Source organism: Gopherus flavomarginatus, chromosome 5 (assembly GCF_025201925.1).
Source record: "Gopherus flavomarginatus isolate rGopFla2 chromosome 5, rGopFla2.mat.asm, whole genome shotgun sequence".
Lineage (NCBI taxonomy): Eukaryota > Metazoa > Chordata > Testudines > Testudinidae > Gopherus > Gopherus flavomarginatus.
Genome location: NC_066621.1, coordinates 95,553,363 through 95,569,639, shown reverse-complemented (window position 1 = coordinate 95,569,639; position 16,277 = coordinate 95,553,363). Strand labels below are relative to the sequence as shown.

The 16,277-nt window shown below is 47.1% G+C and overlaps 1 protein-coding gene across 5 annotated transcripts in view; it reads right to left on the bottom strand.

Annotated features, from left to right (window-relative positions):
* Positions 1-16,277, bottom strand: part of TTBK2 (tau tubulin kinase 2) — a 202,933-nt gene that overhangs the window by 135,297 nt on the left and 51,359 nt on the right. For all 5 annotated transcript variants that reach the window (XM_050956637.1, XM_050956635.1, XM_050956639.1 and 2 more), the window contains one exon: positions 11,524-11,671. In XM_050956637.1, the coding sequence (XP_050812594.1) occupies positions 11,524-11,671 (148 nt within the window). The remainder of the gene's footprint in view (positions 1-11,523; positions 11,672-16,277) is intronic.

Sequence of the window (16,277 nt, the reverse complement as noted above, 5' to 3'; positions counted from 1 at the left end):
ACTGATACACATCTGCCCTCCAGATGGACCTCGAACGTCTGGCAAGCAAGGTGACCGCTCTTAGCTCCCAGGCGTTGAAGTGCAGTGAAAGTTCTGCCTGGGACCAGAGGCCCTGAGTCTTCCTAAGTGCTCCCCACAACTTATCGCCAACACGTCCGATACTAGACACGGTGAGAGTTGGGGTCTGGAGAAGGACACTCCCACACACACTGCTTGCAGGTCGAGCCATTACTTGAGGGACTTGATAACTGGGGGAGTGAGTGTGATCAGCTTGTCTAGGTGGTCTCAGTTCAGCTTGTACACCAAGCCCAGCCAAGCCGAAGGGGATGGAGCCGCAGCCTAGTGTGCCGTACTACATGCTTGCAGCCAAATGGCCAAACAGCTTCATGCCTTAGGGGTGGGCTATTGCCTGAGTTCCTCTATGATGGCACCCATGGTGAGAAAAAGACAGTTACTCAACTTTGTAACTGTTGTTCTTCGAGATGTGTGGCTCATATCCATTCCAATTAGGTGTGCGCACACCACATGCACGTTCATCGGAAGATTTTTACCCTAGCAACACTCGGTGGGTCAACTGGGTCGCCCCCTGGAGTGGCGCTGTTATGGCACCGGATATATACTCCTGCTGACCCAATGGCCCTTCAGTTCCTTCTTGCCGGCTACTCTGACAGAGGGGAAAGGAAAGTGGGTTTGGAATGGATATGAGCAACACATCTTGAAGAACAACAGTTACAAAGGTGAGTAACCGTCTTTTCTTCTTCGAGTGATTGCTCATATCGATTCCAATTAGGTGATTCCCAAGCCTTACCTAGGCGATGGGGTTGGAGTGAGATGTTGCAGAATGCAAAACTGCTAAGCCAAAGGCTGCATTATCTCTTGACTGTTGAACCAGAGCATAATGTGAGGCAAAGGTGTGGACCGAGGACCAGGTAGCTGCACGATATATTTCCTGGATTGGTACATGAGCCAGGAAGGCAGCAGATGAAGCCTGAGCCCTCGTACAATGTGCGGTGAGATGGCTCGAGGGAACATGAGCTAAGTCATAACAAGTGCGGATGCACACCGTCACCCAAGAGGAGATCCTCTAGGAGGAGACAGGTAGGCCCTTCATTCGGTCTGCCACTGCGACGAAGAGTTGGGGCGATTTACGAAAGGGCTTCGTCCGTTCGATATAAAATGTGAGCGCCCTACAGACATCTAGGGAGTGCAACTGTTGCTCCCATTGTGATGAGTGTGGCTTCGGGAAGAAGACTGGAAGGAAGATGTCCTGATTGATATGGAAGGCCGATACCACTTTAGGGAGGAACGCTGGGTGGGGTCACAACTGCACCTTGTCCTTGTGAAACACAGTATACAGTGGGTCCACCGTAAGCGCCCAAAGCTCGGAGACTCATCTGGCCGATGTAATGGCTACGAGGAAAACTGTCGTCCAGGACAGGTATAGCAGCGAGCAAGTTGCTAACGGCTAGAATGGTGGAGACATAAGTCTGGTTAAGACCAGGTTGAGGTCCCAGGCAGGGGCAGGGCGGCGTACTTGTGGGTATAGGCGCTCCAAGCCCTTGAGGAACCTGGAAACCATAGGGTGTGAGAACACGGAGCGGCCACTCTCCCCTGGGTGGAAGGTAGAAATGGCTGCCAAGTGCACCCTCAATGATGGTACTGTTAGGCCCTGCTGTTTGAGAGACCAGAGGTAGTCCAGGATGGTGGGGATCGAGACCTCGGCGGGAGTAACATTTTGTGTTTTGCACGAGCAGGAGAAACACTTCCACTTGGCCAGATACGCAGACCGAGTGGAAGGTTTCCTGCTATCCAGGAGTATTTGTTGTACTGAGGTAGAGCAGCGTAACTCTGACTGGCTAAACCATGCAGGAGCCATGCCGTGAGGTGAAGGGACTGCAGGTCTGGGCGGTGAAGTCTGCCATGGTCCTGAGTTATGAGGTCAGGGTGAAGAGGCAGGGTAATTGGGCTGGCTATCGACAGGTCGAGCACATGGTGTACCAGTGCTGCCTGGGCCAAGCTGGGGCAATCATGATCAAGCAAGCTCTGTCCCTGTGGAGCTTTAGCAGGACCCTGTGAACCAGCGGGAACAGTGGAAAGGCGTAAAGCAGTTGGCTCGTCCACGGTATCAGGAAAGCGTCCGAGATCAAGCCCGGGGAGAGACCTTGGAAGGAGCAGAACATCTGGCATTTCCTGTTCTCGTGGGAAGCGAAGAGGTCGATGTGGGGAAATCCCCACTTCCGGAAAACAGAATGAATAATGTCCGGACAGATTGACCACTCGTGAGAGCGGAAGGATCTGCTGAGTTGATCCGCCAGACTGTTCCGAACCCCTGGGAGAAAGGATGCTACCAGGTCTATCGAGTGGGCTATACAAAAGTCCCAGAGTTGAATGGCTTCCTGACGAAGGGGGGAGGACTGTGTCCCCCCCATTTGTTTATGTAATACATGGTCGTTGTGTTGTCTATGAACACTGAGACACAACGGCCTTGCAGATGCTGTTGGAACGCCTGGCACGCAAGGCGGACTGCTCTCAACTCTCAGACATTGATGTGCAAGGCCAGCACCTGAGATGACCAAAGGCCTTGAGTGCGAAGATGTCCGAGGTGAGCACCCCAGACGAGAGATGACGCATTCGTTGTCAGGGCCATAGAAGGCTGGGGTGGATGAAACAGCATCCCTGCACACACCAGGGACGGCGTCAACCACCAGTCGAGGGAGCCTAGGAGTCTCGGGAGAACCGTGAGGATCCTGTCTATATTTTGTCTCCCTGGGTCGTATACTGAGGAGAGCCAAGTTTGAAGGGGACATAGGCGTAGCCTGGCATGCTTGGTCACCAACGTGCAGGCAGCCATGTGACCCAGGACGCCGAGACAAGTTCGAGCCGAAGTGGTTGGGAATTTTTGTAGGCCTTGTATAATCAATATCATTGCGTGAAACGGCAGCTGTGGTAAGCAGGCCCTGGCGAGATTGGAGTCCAGAATGGCCCCAATGAAGTCCATTCTTTGTGTGGGAACCAGAGTAGATTTCTCTAGGTTGATCATCAGGCCTAGTTGGATGAATAGGTCCTTGACGATGCCCACGTGCCATGTTACTTGGGTCTCAGAGGTCCTGCGAATGAGCCAATCGTCGAGATACGGGAAGACATGTATGCGTCGACGACGGAGGGAGGCAGCGACTACGGCTATACATTTTGTGAACGCTCTTGGGGCTGTGGAGAGGCCAAACAGAAGGACTGTAAATTGGAAATGTTGACGGTTGACCACAAACCTGAGGTATCATCTGTGCGGAGGATAAATGGCAATGTGAAAATACGCATCCTTCATATCGAGGGTGGCATACCAGTCTCCAGATCCAAGGATGGGATGATGGTCCCCAAGGATACCATGTGGAACTTCAACTTTATCAAGAACTTGTTGAGTCCCCGCAGGTCTAGAATTGGTCTGAGACTTCCATTCGCCTTGGGGATTAGGAAATAGCGGGAGTAGAACCCCTTGCCCCTCAAGTCCTCGGGTACCTCCTCTAAAGCTCCCATGGCAAGGAGGGACCGTACCTCCTGCAAGAGGATTTGCTCGTGAGAGGGGTCTCTGAAGAGGGACGAGGTTGGGGGGTGGGGCGAAATAAACTGAAGGCGGTATCCAAATTCTACCGTACATAAGACCCAATGATCTGAAGTTAGTTGGGTCCACGCAGAGAGGAAAGAGGAAAGGAGGTTGCAAAAGGGAGGGAAAGGATCCTGTTGAACAACTGGTACGTCGCCCTCGGGTGCGCCTTCAAAAGTTTGGTTTAGGTTCCGAGGGTGGTTTGGCAGAGCTGTGATTCTGACCCCCTTGGGGTCCGGACTGCCGTCTATGATTGCCTCGGCCACACCTTCTGCCGAAGTCCTGCCGCTGTCTAGGCAGGGGGTAAGGGCGCTGAGGCTGGGGCCCCAAAGGGTCTGCGCTGAGTCTGCGGAGTGTGCATCCCAAGGGAGCGGATGATCACCCTATTGTCTTTCAGACTCTGCAGCCTAGGGTCAGTCTTTTCTGAAAATAGGCCCTGACCTTCGAAGGGCAAGTCCTGTATCGTATGCTGCAATTCAGGTGGAAGGTCTGACACCTGAAGCCATGATATTCGCCTCATGGCAATTCCTGAAGCCAGAGTTCTGGCTGCGGAGTCGGCTGCGTCTAACGAGGCCTGGAGAGAGGTTCTCACCACCTTCTTTCCTTCCTCCAAAATGGCCGCAAACTCTTGACGCGAGTCTTGGGAGACTAACTCTGTGAATTTCTCAACCGCCGTCCAGGTGTTATAGTTACAGCAGTTAAGCAGGGCTTGTTGGTTTGCCACCCTGAGTTGGAGGTCCCCCGCAGAGTAGATTTTACGTCCCAATAAATCCATGCATCTAGCCTCCTTTGCTTTTGGGGCAGGGGCTTGCTGGCCATGGCGCTCCCTTTCGTTAACCGATTGGACGATGAGGGAGCAAGGTGTACGTACAGGTACTCGTACCCCTTAGAGGGCACCATGTACTTCCTCTCAACTCCCCGAGCCGTGGGCGGAATAGATGCTGAAGACTGCCAGATGGTATCACCCTTCGCTTGGATCATCCAAATAAATGGTAAGGCCACCCTTGTGGGAGTGTCAGCCAACAAAATATCTACCACCAGGTCCTCTATCTCCAGAACCTCCTCCACCTGGAGGCTCATATTCAAGGCCACCCGTCTCAGGAGGTCTTGATGTGACCTTAGGGCAATTGGAGGAGGGCCCGAGGAGGATGTCCCCACCACCACTTCATCTGGAGAAGAGGAAGAGGAAAGGCCAGGGACAATCGGGTCCTCCGTTGTCTCATGGACTTGGGCGACGTCCGGCTCCGGTGGCACCAGAGGGTCTGGTGCCTGAATGGGAGCGTCCTCTGTACCCGCAGGAGGAGGGCGGCTAACAGTAGCCTCCGGCACCCGGTGCTCCGACGGTACAGAGCGTGATGGCACTGGAGGTCCACTTTGGGCTTGGTGATATGCCCAAGGCGTCCAGAAGGACCACTGATGAGGTCCTTGGTCTTAAGCCTGGGTCTCTTGGAAGACACGGCTGGGGACATCTAAGTCATGGTCCTGTGCACAGGAAGCACTATCCGCATGGGATGACATAGATGCATGGCAAGCTGGCCAAGGAGGAGTGAAAACCCCTGAGAATGGTCTCCATTCCTGAGTAGTCTGTCTGTACGCTGCAGCGGAGAGCGGTACCGGGCGCTATACCGGTACCAGGAACGAGACCGGGACCTGAGACCAGAACAGTGCCAGGAGTGGCCTTTGATTAGCCACTCGTCAAGGTACAGGAATACTTGAACCTGACATTTCTGCAGAAAGGCTGCCACAACAGTCATGCACTTGGTGAACATCCGAGGGGCCGCCAAGAGGTCAAAGGGGAGAACCGTAAACTGAGAGTGAGTGTTGTTGTCCACAAATGAAGGAATCATCTGTTGGATGGGACAGGACATGAAAGTATGCATCCTTCAAGTCAAGTGCAGCATACCAGTCCAGGGAGGGGATAATAGAAGCTGAGAGACCATGCAGAACTTTATCCCTTGGCCTTTGGGATTAGGAAATACCAGGAATAGAACCCCCTACCTGTGAATTCTAGAGGGTCCTCCTCTACCACCCCGAGTTGTAGGAGCATTTGCACCTCCTGCATGAGAAGCTGCTTGTGAGAAGAGGGACAGGGAAGGAGGGTGGGAGGAAACAGAATTGGAGAGAATATCCCAATTCTACTGTCCTCAAGACCCATTGGTCCAAGGTAATTTGTGCCTAGGCAAGGTAGAAATGGGATAGACTATTCATGAAGGGAGGGCCAGGATCTGGGATCTGAACTGGTGCGTTGCCCCCAGGAGTGCCTTCAAAAGTTTGGCTTGGAGGTTGAGGGCTGTTTTGCTGAGCCCTGACCCTGGTTAGAGGAGGACTGAGAGGGTCTCTGTCTGTTACTCCTGCCTTGCCTCCTACTATAGTCCTGTCTAGGAGGAGCTGGGTAGAAGCGAGGGGCGGGCTGCAGTTTAAAATGCTTCCTTTGGGGGGGATGGCATTCAAAGACCCAGGGACCAGTAAGTCCTTTAGGCTGTGGAGCTCAGTGTCAGTTTGCTCCGACATGATTCCTACACAGTCGACAGACAAGTCCTGAATGGTCTGCTGGACCTCATGCGGGAGTCCTGATACCTGAAGCCATGAGCAACTTCTCATGGCTATGGCTGCCACCATGGTATGGGTTACCAAGTCTGCCGAATCTAGGGAGGCCTGTAAAGAGGTCAGCAAACTCCGATCAGGAGTCAACCGTAAGTAGCTACTGAAATTTGGACATGTTCCAAGAATTAAAACTATAGTGGCTAAGGACTTCCTACCGAAGAGGTCCAGCTTCTTCGCCTCCTTGGACTTAGCAGTCGATCTCAGTTGTCCTTGCCTTTCCGTTTGGTTGGCAGCCTCTACTACAGTGCCCAGCTGAGGGTGAGTGAACAGGTACTCATACCCTTTTGAAGACACAAAATAGTTCTTTTCTACCCTTTTAGCTGTGGGGGGGGGGGAGAGAACAGAGGCGGGAGTTCGCCAGAATGCTTTACTAGTGTTATGGAATGGTCTTCATGGAGGGGCAAAGCCACTCTCAGTGTCTTTCAAGCAGCAGACTGACAACCATGGGGTCAGTCTCCTCTGACACTACCTCAGCCTGCATGACCAAATTTGGAGCCACCCTTCTGATCAACTCCTGGTGGGCTCTGTTGTCCATAGCTGACAGCATAGTGGATACGCCCGCCACCACTTCATCAGGGGAGGATGAGGAAGATGCACACAGGGGCACTGGGTCTTCCTGACCCTCTGGCTTGTGGGATCCCCCTGCACCAAGATGTCCTGTATGGTATTGGTCTCCAGGCCCAGGCCCATCTCGGTACCAGCCCTGGTGTCGGGTCCTGCTGCAGTCTCAGTGCTGGCCTACATGCCCATCTCTTGTTTTCGCGGAGGCTCCCGGACTACAGATGTTGATGATGGAGGGGCCTATGCCTCCAAAAGCACTGACAAGGATCTGGACCAGGGCCCTTGGGCTTAGTGGTAGGTCCACGAGGTCCAGAAGGGCCACTGAGCTGGCGCCTGCCACTGCGGGGCATGACATCATAGGCAATGGCTGCCTTTCCTCTTGTCTGGAGCAGTGCAGAGAGCAGCGCCAGCTTCGCCTAGAGGCATACAATTCCACCTCCAAGTCTAACGAGGACTCAGACCCTGGCAACCCAGGCAGTGCAGAGCAAGACAGTGCCAGGGAGCAGTGCCGAAGTGAGGGTGAGCGGTGCCGCATCATCGCTGGCTTCCCCCTAGAGGGCAGGGTGCCTCTTTGCGGTGCTGGTGCCTGTGCAGGGGACTGCACCGTCATCACTATGAGGTCCCTATCTGTCTCAAAGGTGTCTGACATGGAGGGAAGGTCTAGGTCGTCTTCCTGACACTCCCGCACTGGGGAGTCCATTACAACCAGACTCGACGGACCTTCCTGTGAGGCCAGAGTCGATGGTGCCAGCTGAGTCGGAGCCAGATCAGAGTGTCCCGGTGCAGGATGCACCCCGCTGGTGCCTTCTCACTCCACTGCTTTAGTGCGAGAGCGACCTCTGTTAGTCTTCCTTCTTCTGTGTGGCACTGGAAAATGGGAACAGTGCTAGGCACTCACACTGGAGGAGGTCTTTGGCACCAGGGAATGGTGGTGCCGAGAGTCCCTGGAGCCAGCGTCCTTTCTTGGTGCTGCAGCCTCCCTTAGTAAGGCCAGTGAGCTCTGCACCAAAGTGCTGGGCTTAGGGTCAGATGCCGCCTGTACCAGCTGGGGACAAAGGGCTGACTCCATGAGTAGTTTCAGCTTAAAGTCCCTCTCCTTCTTAGTCCTTGGGCGGAAGCCTCTAAAGATTTTGCACTTTTGAGTCTGATGGGCTTCCCCCAAGCACTTTAAGCAGGAGTTTTGTGGGTCTCCCTTTGGCATAGGCTTCGGACAAGACCCACAAGGTTTGAACTGAGACAGGCCACAGTCCCCAGGAGGGGAACCAGATGGGGGAACCCCTCAACTGAAACTTATCTAAACTAAGAACTACTTGAACTAACTAATACAAAATTTTCAACTATTTACAGGTACCACAAGAAAGAGTCCACTAGAGGATTGCTTCCCATACCAAGAGAAGAGCTGCTCCAGTGACGGTCACTGGCGGTAAAAAAGGAAAGGAAGAGGCAGCAGGTAGGGCAAGGACCTATATACACTGCCATGAAGATGCACTCCAGGGGGCTCCACAGCTTACAGACAGCTACCACTAGGGGAAAAACCTTCTGATGACTGTGCATGTGGCAGGTGCACACCTACTTGGAATCAACATGAGCAAGCACTTGAAGACTACTCATACTTAAGCATGTGCATAACTGCTTTGCTGGATCAGACTATAAAACAGTTTCTTTGCAGCTCTCCATTACTTACTGTACTTTATACCTATGCTACTACTACTTTCACTTCATTATTGTAGTGTATGAAACATGCCCATTGTATTACTGAAAAATTCTAACAGTATAACATTAAAAATACTGATTTTGCACTCTAGCACCTATCTTCTTATTCCTGTTCCATTTCTTCTTATTTCCCTTCTCACCCACTTCACTATTCCTCCCTCACCACTCCCTTTGAAACCTTCTCTCATGTATTTTCATTTTTTTCCCATGCCAAGTTCTGTGCTTGGAATAGTTTCTCACTTCTTGTGCAATAAGGCCCTGATCCAGTAAAGTACTTTGGAACAAATGTAATTTTAAGCATGTGAGTAGTCTCACTGAAATTATTTGGACTGTGTGTGTGATTAAAGTTACACGTGTGCTTATCTGTTTGCTGGATTGAGGCCAAACTGCCACCTTCTGTTCTTTCAAAGCATTCCTTAAAGCTTACAACTTCCACAAATCCCCTGAGAATTAATCTACGAATGAAATATATATTTAAAAAACACAATCAAAACCAAAACACCTGTAAGAGCATTCTGTGTGGTACTATCAGTGCTGAGACAATGACTGTGTCTTCCTTTATGTATTAATTCAGCAGCAAACAGACAACACTCAACAACAGCAAAATCAGAATCCTGCAATTAGTAGCCCAAGTCCACTTTCTAGGGACACATGACACACAGCAGACAGGACAAAAATATTCTGCAATAAATAGCTGTAACACTGTTTTGCAAATAGCATTTTCTATCCATTTTACTTTTCTTTTTTTTCCTATTTGAAACCTTTAGTCTGTGCACACTGAAAACCTGTGAGGCAGAAAAATGAGTGGAGATTCTTGCTGCTAGAAGATAGATAGCAAAAACATTTTCTGTCATTTGTCTAATTTCCTGTCTGTCAAGCAAGAAGTAATCCTATCAACTTGGATCCAAAAAATGGTGATGTGTTTATATATCTATCCATAGTATGGATCCCTTATAGTAAAAAAAATTATAATGCTCTAACCTCTGGGTTAAAATTTGTAAGGGTACCTCCCTCACCTCTCTGTTTCTCAAAGTAGTACTGAACTGGCTTTGGCACCTAACTCTGGAACAGGGTTCGTAACTGTGAATTCTGAGTGGAGACAGGTACTTAACTTCCTCTGCATGGCAGGGTTTAGGCCAGGGATGGGCAAACTTTTTGGCCTGAGGGCCACATTGAGGTTGTGAAACTGTATGGAGGGCCAGGTAGGGAAGGCTGTGCCTCCCCTAAGAGCCTGGCCCCCACCCCCTCCCACTACCCACCCCCCTCAGAACACCCGACCCATCCAAGCCCCCTGCTCCTTGTCCCCTGATCACCCCCTCCCAGGACCCCCTACTCCAACCACCACCACCGCCACCACCCAGCTCCCGGTTCCTTGACTTCCCCAACCCCTATCCACATTCCCACCCCCTGACAGGCCCCCCTGGACTCCCACACCTATCCAACTGTCCCTTGCTTCCTCTTCCCTGACTGCCCCCTGAGACTCCCTGCCCCTTATCCAGCCCCCACGCTCCCCACCCCTTTACCATGCTGGTTGGAGACAGCCGCATAGCTGTGAGGGAGCTAGGACAGGAGGGGAGAGGTTGGGGGCAAGCCTCTCCAGCCGGGAGCTTAAGGACCCGGATGTGGCCTGCGGGTCATAGTTTGTGCATCTCTTGTTTAGGTCAAACCTCTCTGCTTGTTATTTCCTACTGGCATGCTTAGGTGGCTCCCCAGTCAGCTTACTGGCTTTTGTAGATCCCATTCTTAGGTGCCTAATTCTCCCTTTCATTGTATCAAGAGCCTGGGCACCTAAGTTGGCATTCTGAATTCTACTAGCTGGATAGGTGCCTAAAAGATAGGGACTGCAACACTCAGTATTGCAGTGCCTAAATCCCCCTTGTGAATTCCACTCTTGGAATGAAATGGCCTATTAAAGTACTTGTATAATTGCATGAGCGTGCTTGGTGTATTAAATCTGTATGGAGCAGAGGCTGCTATTGCTCCTGTAATGTGACCCTGTCAGCAGATTGGATAACACCATATGTCTTGCAGTTTTTGTTTTGTCCAAACTAAGATTCTAAAAACAAACTATAAACAGCAAGAGAGATTGGCAGTTGCACAGATGAATATTGGAGCAGTCTTTAGTTCTGTTTTCTTACAGAAAATTGTATTGTTTAAAAAAATAAGGTAATGTTTTAAACTTCACTGCTCTGAATAATAATAAAGAGAAGCCATTACCTTTCTCTCTGTACAAGTAGCCTGCTTTTGCCTTTAAAAAGTTTGAATGTTAAGCTAATGAGGTGATCTAATTATTGAACACACAAGAATCACCAGTCAATCAAACTACGTAGTTCTGAATGCTCAGCCAATTGAGCTCTAACTGGCTGACCATCCAAAAGTGCTTCAGAATTCTAAATATCATTACTTCTGTCTCTCTAACTAAAGTGGAAACAGCCATAAAGAATATAGATGTGCTCTAACCAGTATCACAGAATCCATTGAGAAACCCTCCCTTTGAAAAGACAGAAATTATGAAATACTGGTAAAAGTATTCCTGTGCTGGATGTCAGCTGGAGGCCCTCAACCAAAAAGAGGCAGACTTAAGCAAAAGGTTTAAAAAACAAAACAAAACCAAAACACACACACACAAACACACAACCCTGGGGCAGAGTCTCTAACAACAAAGAGACAAGATCCAGAAAGAAGCTAAAATTGCAGATTAAGAGAACTCCCGCTTTCTAAAACAATTGAACCTTTCTGCTAATTTTCTCTTATCCTATTCAGATCATAAGAGCAGCTCCATCATAAGCTTCCACACACTGGAAGTGAATGATTTCCCTGCTCAGTATGCCAAGAACTAGAAGCTTCTCCTCACCATTGCTGAAAATCAATATACATGAAGGGCCAGATTCACCCTTACCTTGATTAACCCCATTGAGTTCAATGGTACTACTTACAGAATAAGGAAAAGATAGCAGAATATGGACCCTAGTGACTGGGAATGCAGTTGTGGCTCTTAGCCACCTACCGTATGCTAGCTTTTTGGTATACCAAGGAAACCACCTTACCTTGCAGTTTCTTCAACACAGCCACTTCCATTTTCAGGACTTGCTTTGGTTGCTGAGCTGACTCGACCTTTAGTGCAACATTTTCCCGGGTGAGCAAGTCCAGAGCATCATAAATTTCTCCAAACCCCCCACCTCCTATCTTCCTCAACTGCATTAAAAAGAAGCATATAGGGGAGACAAAAAGACAAAGGAAACAAAATATATTAATATTTCTATAAATTGTTCTCCTAGTAGGAAACTATATCATGTTACTACCACTTTTTAACTAACACAATTTCACCTTTAGTGTGGGCAAGAGGAGTCATGTTTAAAAATGTTTTAGCTCATTGTGGTACCATAAGAGGACCCTAAGGTTAACAACTATCAGCTAAACCACCATGTCCCCTCCATCTACACTAGGTTTTACATAGTGTTTACCATCATGTTAGTTAAAATGTATTAGTAACATAATAAAATCTCCTAATGTAGAGATGGCCAAAGAAAGGACTCCACAGTATACCCAATATATTCATTCCTCATATACTAAAATAGCATCTAAACCCCAAAACAAACAAAAAATTTCATATATCAATGTACAATGACATTTTTAAAAATATACCCTCTTTCTTCTTTAGGAATATATGCTTTGAGTGTACACACACTTATAATTTCCTTGGGTCTCTGAACAGAACCAGCGTAGCATTCTTTATTGTGTGCAATAACCTTTGCATAATAGCTAAAAATAAAACTACCACAATTTAGAAAAGATCTTTAAATTTGACTTTTCACTACTGCTCACAGTACTTTCATCCCTTAATTCCACTCATATTAACATAAGGCATATTACAAAAATTTCAACAATACACTACACAACAACAATACAAAATCTCATAAAGAACATAAGAATGGCCATACTGGGTCAGACCAAGCTATCTAGACCAGTATGCGCTCTTCCAACAGTGAATGGTGCCAGATGCTTCAAAGGGAGTGAACAGAATGGAGCAATCTATCAAGTGATCCAGCCCCTGTTGTCCAGCCCCAGCTTCTGGCAGGCAGAGGTTTAGGGGCACCCAGAGCATTGAGTTGCATCCATGATCATCTTGGCTACTAGTCATTGATGGACCTATCTTCCAGGAATTTAACTAATTCTTTTTTGAACACAACATCTCCTAGCAACAAGTACCCCATGTTGACTGTTCATTGTGTGAAAGTATTTCCTTATGTTTGTTTTACATCCGCTGCCTATTAATTTCATTGGATCCCTGGTTCTTGAAGAGATAAACAACACTTTCTTATTTACTTTCACCACATCATTCAGGATTTTATTGACCTCTATCATATTCCTCCCCTCAGTCATCTCTTTTCCAAGCTGAACAGTCCCAGTCTTTTAAATCTCTCCTCATATGGAAGCTGTTCCAAACCCCTAATGATTTTTGTTGCCCTTCTCTGTACCTTTTCCAATTTTAATATACCTTTTTTTTTTTAAATGGGGCAATCAGAACTGCATGAAGTTTTCAAGGAATGGGTGTACAGATTTACATAATAGCATTATAATACCAGCATTAGGAGGAAGTAACAAGAAATGTCACAGAATATTTAGCTGTAACATGATATGTTCAGAGACAGTATTAGAGGGTAGCCTTTCGGCCCCTGCTTTGGGGTTCACAATGGGCAAGTCTGTTCTTTGGTATGGTAAAAATTAGATTTGTTTCAGCCAGTGATTTAATTGATTTTGTACAACTATCTCCTTCCACCCCTACTGTTCCAAAGCTGTTAAAGTAGGAATGCAGTGAAGAAGGGTGCAGGGCCGGGGGAGGGGGTGTAGGAGAAGGGGTCATATTAAGAAATATACCCTATTACATTTGCTCTGAAAGGGCTGTCATCATATTCTAAGCACTATTTGCTGGGGTCATCTGACTACATTACCCTGAATGCCATCTAAAGTATTCTGCGAATCTGGAAATCATCCAGCTAGAAATCCAGTCAGCACATTAGCCTCTCTTTAGGATTTGAAGATGGATCTAACAAGATCTACTGTATGTGATTAACCTGATGGTGAAGGGCAGAGTAATTTTTTAAAATAACTTCAGTTCCTACTAAGAAGGAAGAATCTATGATATATGAAATATGATTTATTCATAAATTTTACTTTTATTTTTTAGCTCATATACTGTAGCACCCCACCCCAATACATCTGTCTGTATCAAGTATCAAAAAAATGAGGACATGGAATGCCAAATATGGAGTTTCTGGGAGTTTCACATCACAGCACCTTTCAGAAGACAGGTTTATTAGGTCACTTTTTTGCAGTCCATAGCAACTGTCTCCTTTACTATAAAGAATAAAGTACACCAAAATCTCCAGATAGGGACCTTCATAAGTCACATGAATCTTTATCAGATAAATAATTTATATTCTTCTTTGCTAAGAGCATATATCATTTTGAGTAAAACATGTTACTGGTTGCCTGGGCTCTGGACAGTTTGCATACATTTATAATATGCCATACTGAATTACTGAATAGAAGAAGCAGTTCATTTCTGTAATTAACGAGGGTACTCCTAAGTCAGTGGCTTGAATATGACCTGCAAAGCGTTTGTTTAAAAAACAAAAACAAAAACAAAAAAAACCACACACATACAAACACACACACAAAACTGAGTTTGGACTATTTTTCAGACGAATAAAAGTGGCATGAAATATTGAAAACTGAGCATTTTGGAAGGGAAAAGATTTTTAGCCAGACTGTTCATAACTATTTTAACACCTATTTAACTTCAACACCAAGTTAACATTAGGAGAAAAAAAAAAGTCTATTAAAGGGACACTGTCACCTTGAAATAAAAAAAAACAAATCAACATCACATCTGTACCTACTATGATTACAAGAACCCCCCCCCCAAAAAAATGCAAACAAATATTTTCTGTTTTCCCGCTTTATTTTATTCATTTGACAGTGCTTTGTATTTAGTCAATTGGTTTCTCACTTGTTCTCCCTTGCAGAAAGACCCCGTATAATCATCAGCAGAGTAAAAAAAAACCCTTAAATATAAGGAGTTATACACACACACACACACAGGGACATAACGGTGCTCTGAGACATCGGAAACTTTTAAAAATGTCAATGTCCCTTTAATGATTCAACACCCCTTTCTTTTTCATTTAAAATGTTAGAGTACACAATGTATAGTAACTCCTCACTTAAAGTCATCCCAGTTAACGTTGTTTCACTGTTACGTTACTGATCAATTAGGGAACATGCTTGTTTAAAGTTGCGCAATGCTCCCTTATAAAGTTGTTTGGCAGCTGCCTGCTTTGTCCACTGCTTGCAGGAAGAGCAGCCCATTGCAGCTAGCTGGTGGGGGCTTGGAACCAGGGTTGGTGGTGGTTTGTCTGGTGAAAAAAATTTCCCTGGAACCTAGCCCTTCCCCACCCCGCATTTACATTAATTCTAATGGGAAAATTGGATTCGCTTAATATTGTTTCGCTTAGTCGGATTTTCCAGGAAAATAACTACAATGTTAAGCCAGGAGTTACTGTATACTCATATGCATAACATGTACGTGCATAAATGAAACGCGTATGCATAAGAGCCTTTGTGGGGGAGGCAGAAGATGAGGAAGGACTAAAGAGAAGACCAAACCTGATACTTTAAAGGTGAAAAAAAAACAAACCCAGTTATTCAGAAAATAAAAGACAAGTCCAATTTTAAAAAAAGAAGTCCTTTACAGGTCACTTTTAAGATGGAAATTATAAAGACTAAAGATCAAACTAATAACAAAAGGACAAGGTAAAAAGAAGGAAGATAGAGCACACAGCACAAAATCATGATCCAATGGCTGAAAGTTGAAGCTAGACAAATTCAGACTGGAAGTAAGGCAGAAATTTATGACAGTGAAAATATTTAACCATTGAACAATTTTAATTTGTCAATTTTAATTTGGGGTGTCAGGCGTCTGTGGAAGCATCAGATGGAGAAGCATTTCCACTTTTGCAGGTAAGTTTTCCGAGTGGAGTCCCTTCTACTGTGCAGGACGACGTACTGGACCTGCCCCGAGAAGGCTAATTCATGGGATTGAAACCATGAAGGAACCAAGCCATCAGATGGAGTTTCCGGAGCTGTGGATGAAGAAGCTGATCGCAGTTCTGGGAGAGGAGATCTGGTCTGTCGGGGAGAGTCTTTGGAGGACGGATGGACATGTGTCGCAGGTAAGGATACCATGTCTGTCTGGGCCAAGCTGGGGAAATAAGTATGACCCAGGCCTTGTCCGCTGTGATCTTGCATAGAACCCTGTGTATCTGTGAAATCAGTGTAGAAGCCTACACGAGGGAATTGTTCCGAGGAATGCCCATCCCTTAGAGATGCATTCCTGAGACCCGCTCTGGAGCAAAAGAGATGGCATTTGTGGTTTTGAGGAGTAGCAATCAGGTCTATCAATGGAGTGTCCCAATAGAAGAAGAGCTGTCGGAGTATCATGGGATGTAATTCCCATTCGTGTTCCTCAGAGAAGTGTCTGCTGAGTGTGTCAGTAGTAGTGTTGTGACACCCAGGCAGGTAGGAAGCAGTGATTTCTATGTGATGTTGTATGCACCAATTCCATAGTCGGATGGCTTCTGTGCCTAGGGAGTGAGATTGTGCTCCCCCCTGCCTACTGATGTAAATCATACATGCTATATTGTCCGTCAGAACTTGGATGGACTTGTTCTTTACAGTGGGAAGAAAGTGAAGGCAAGCGTACCTGACGGCTCTGAGTTCTAGAAGACCGATGTGTAGA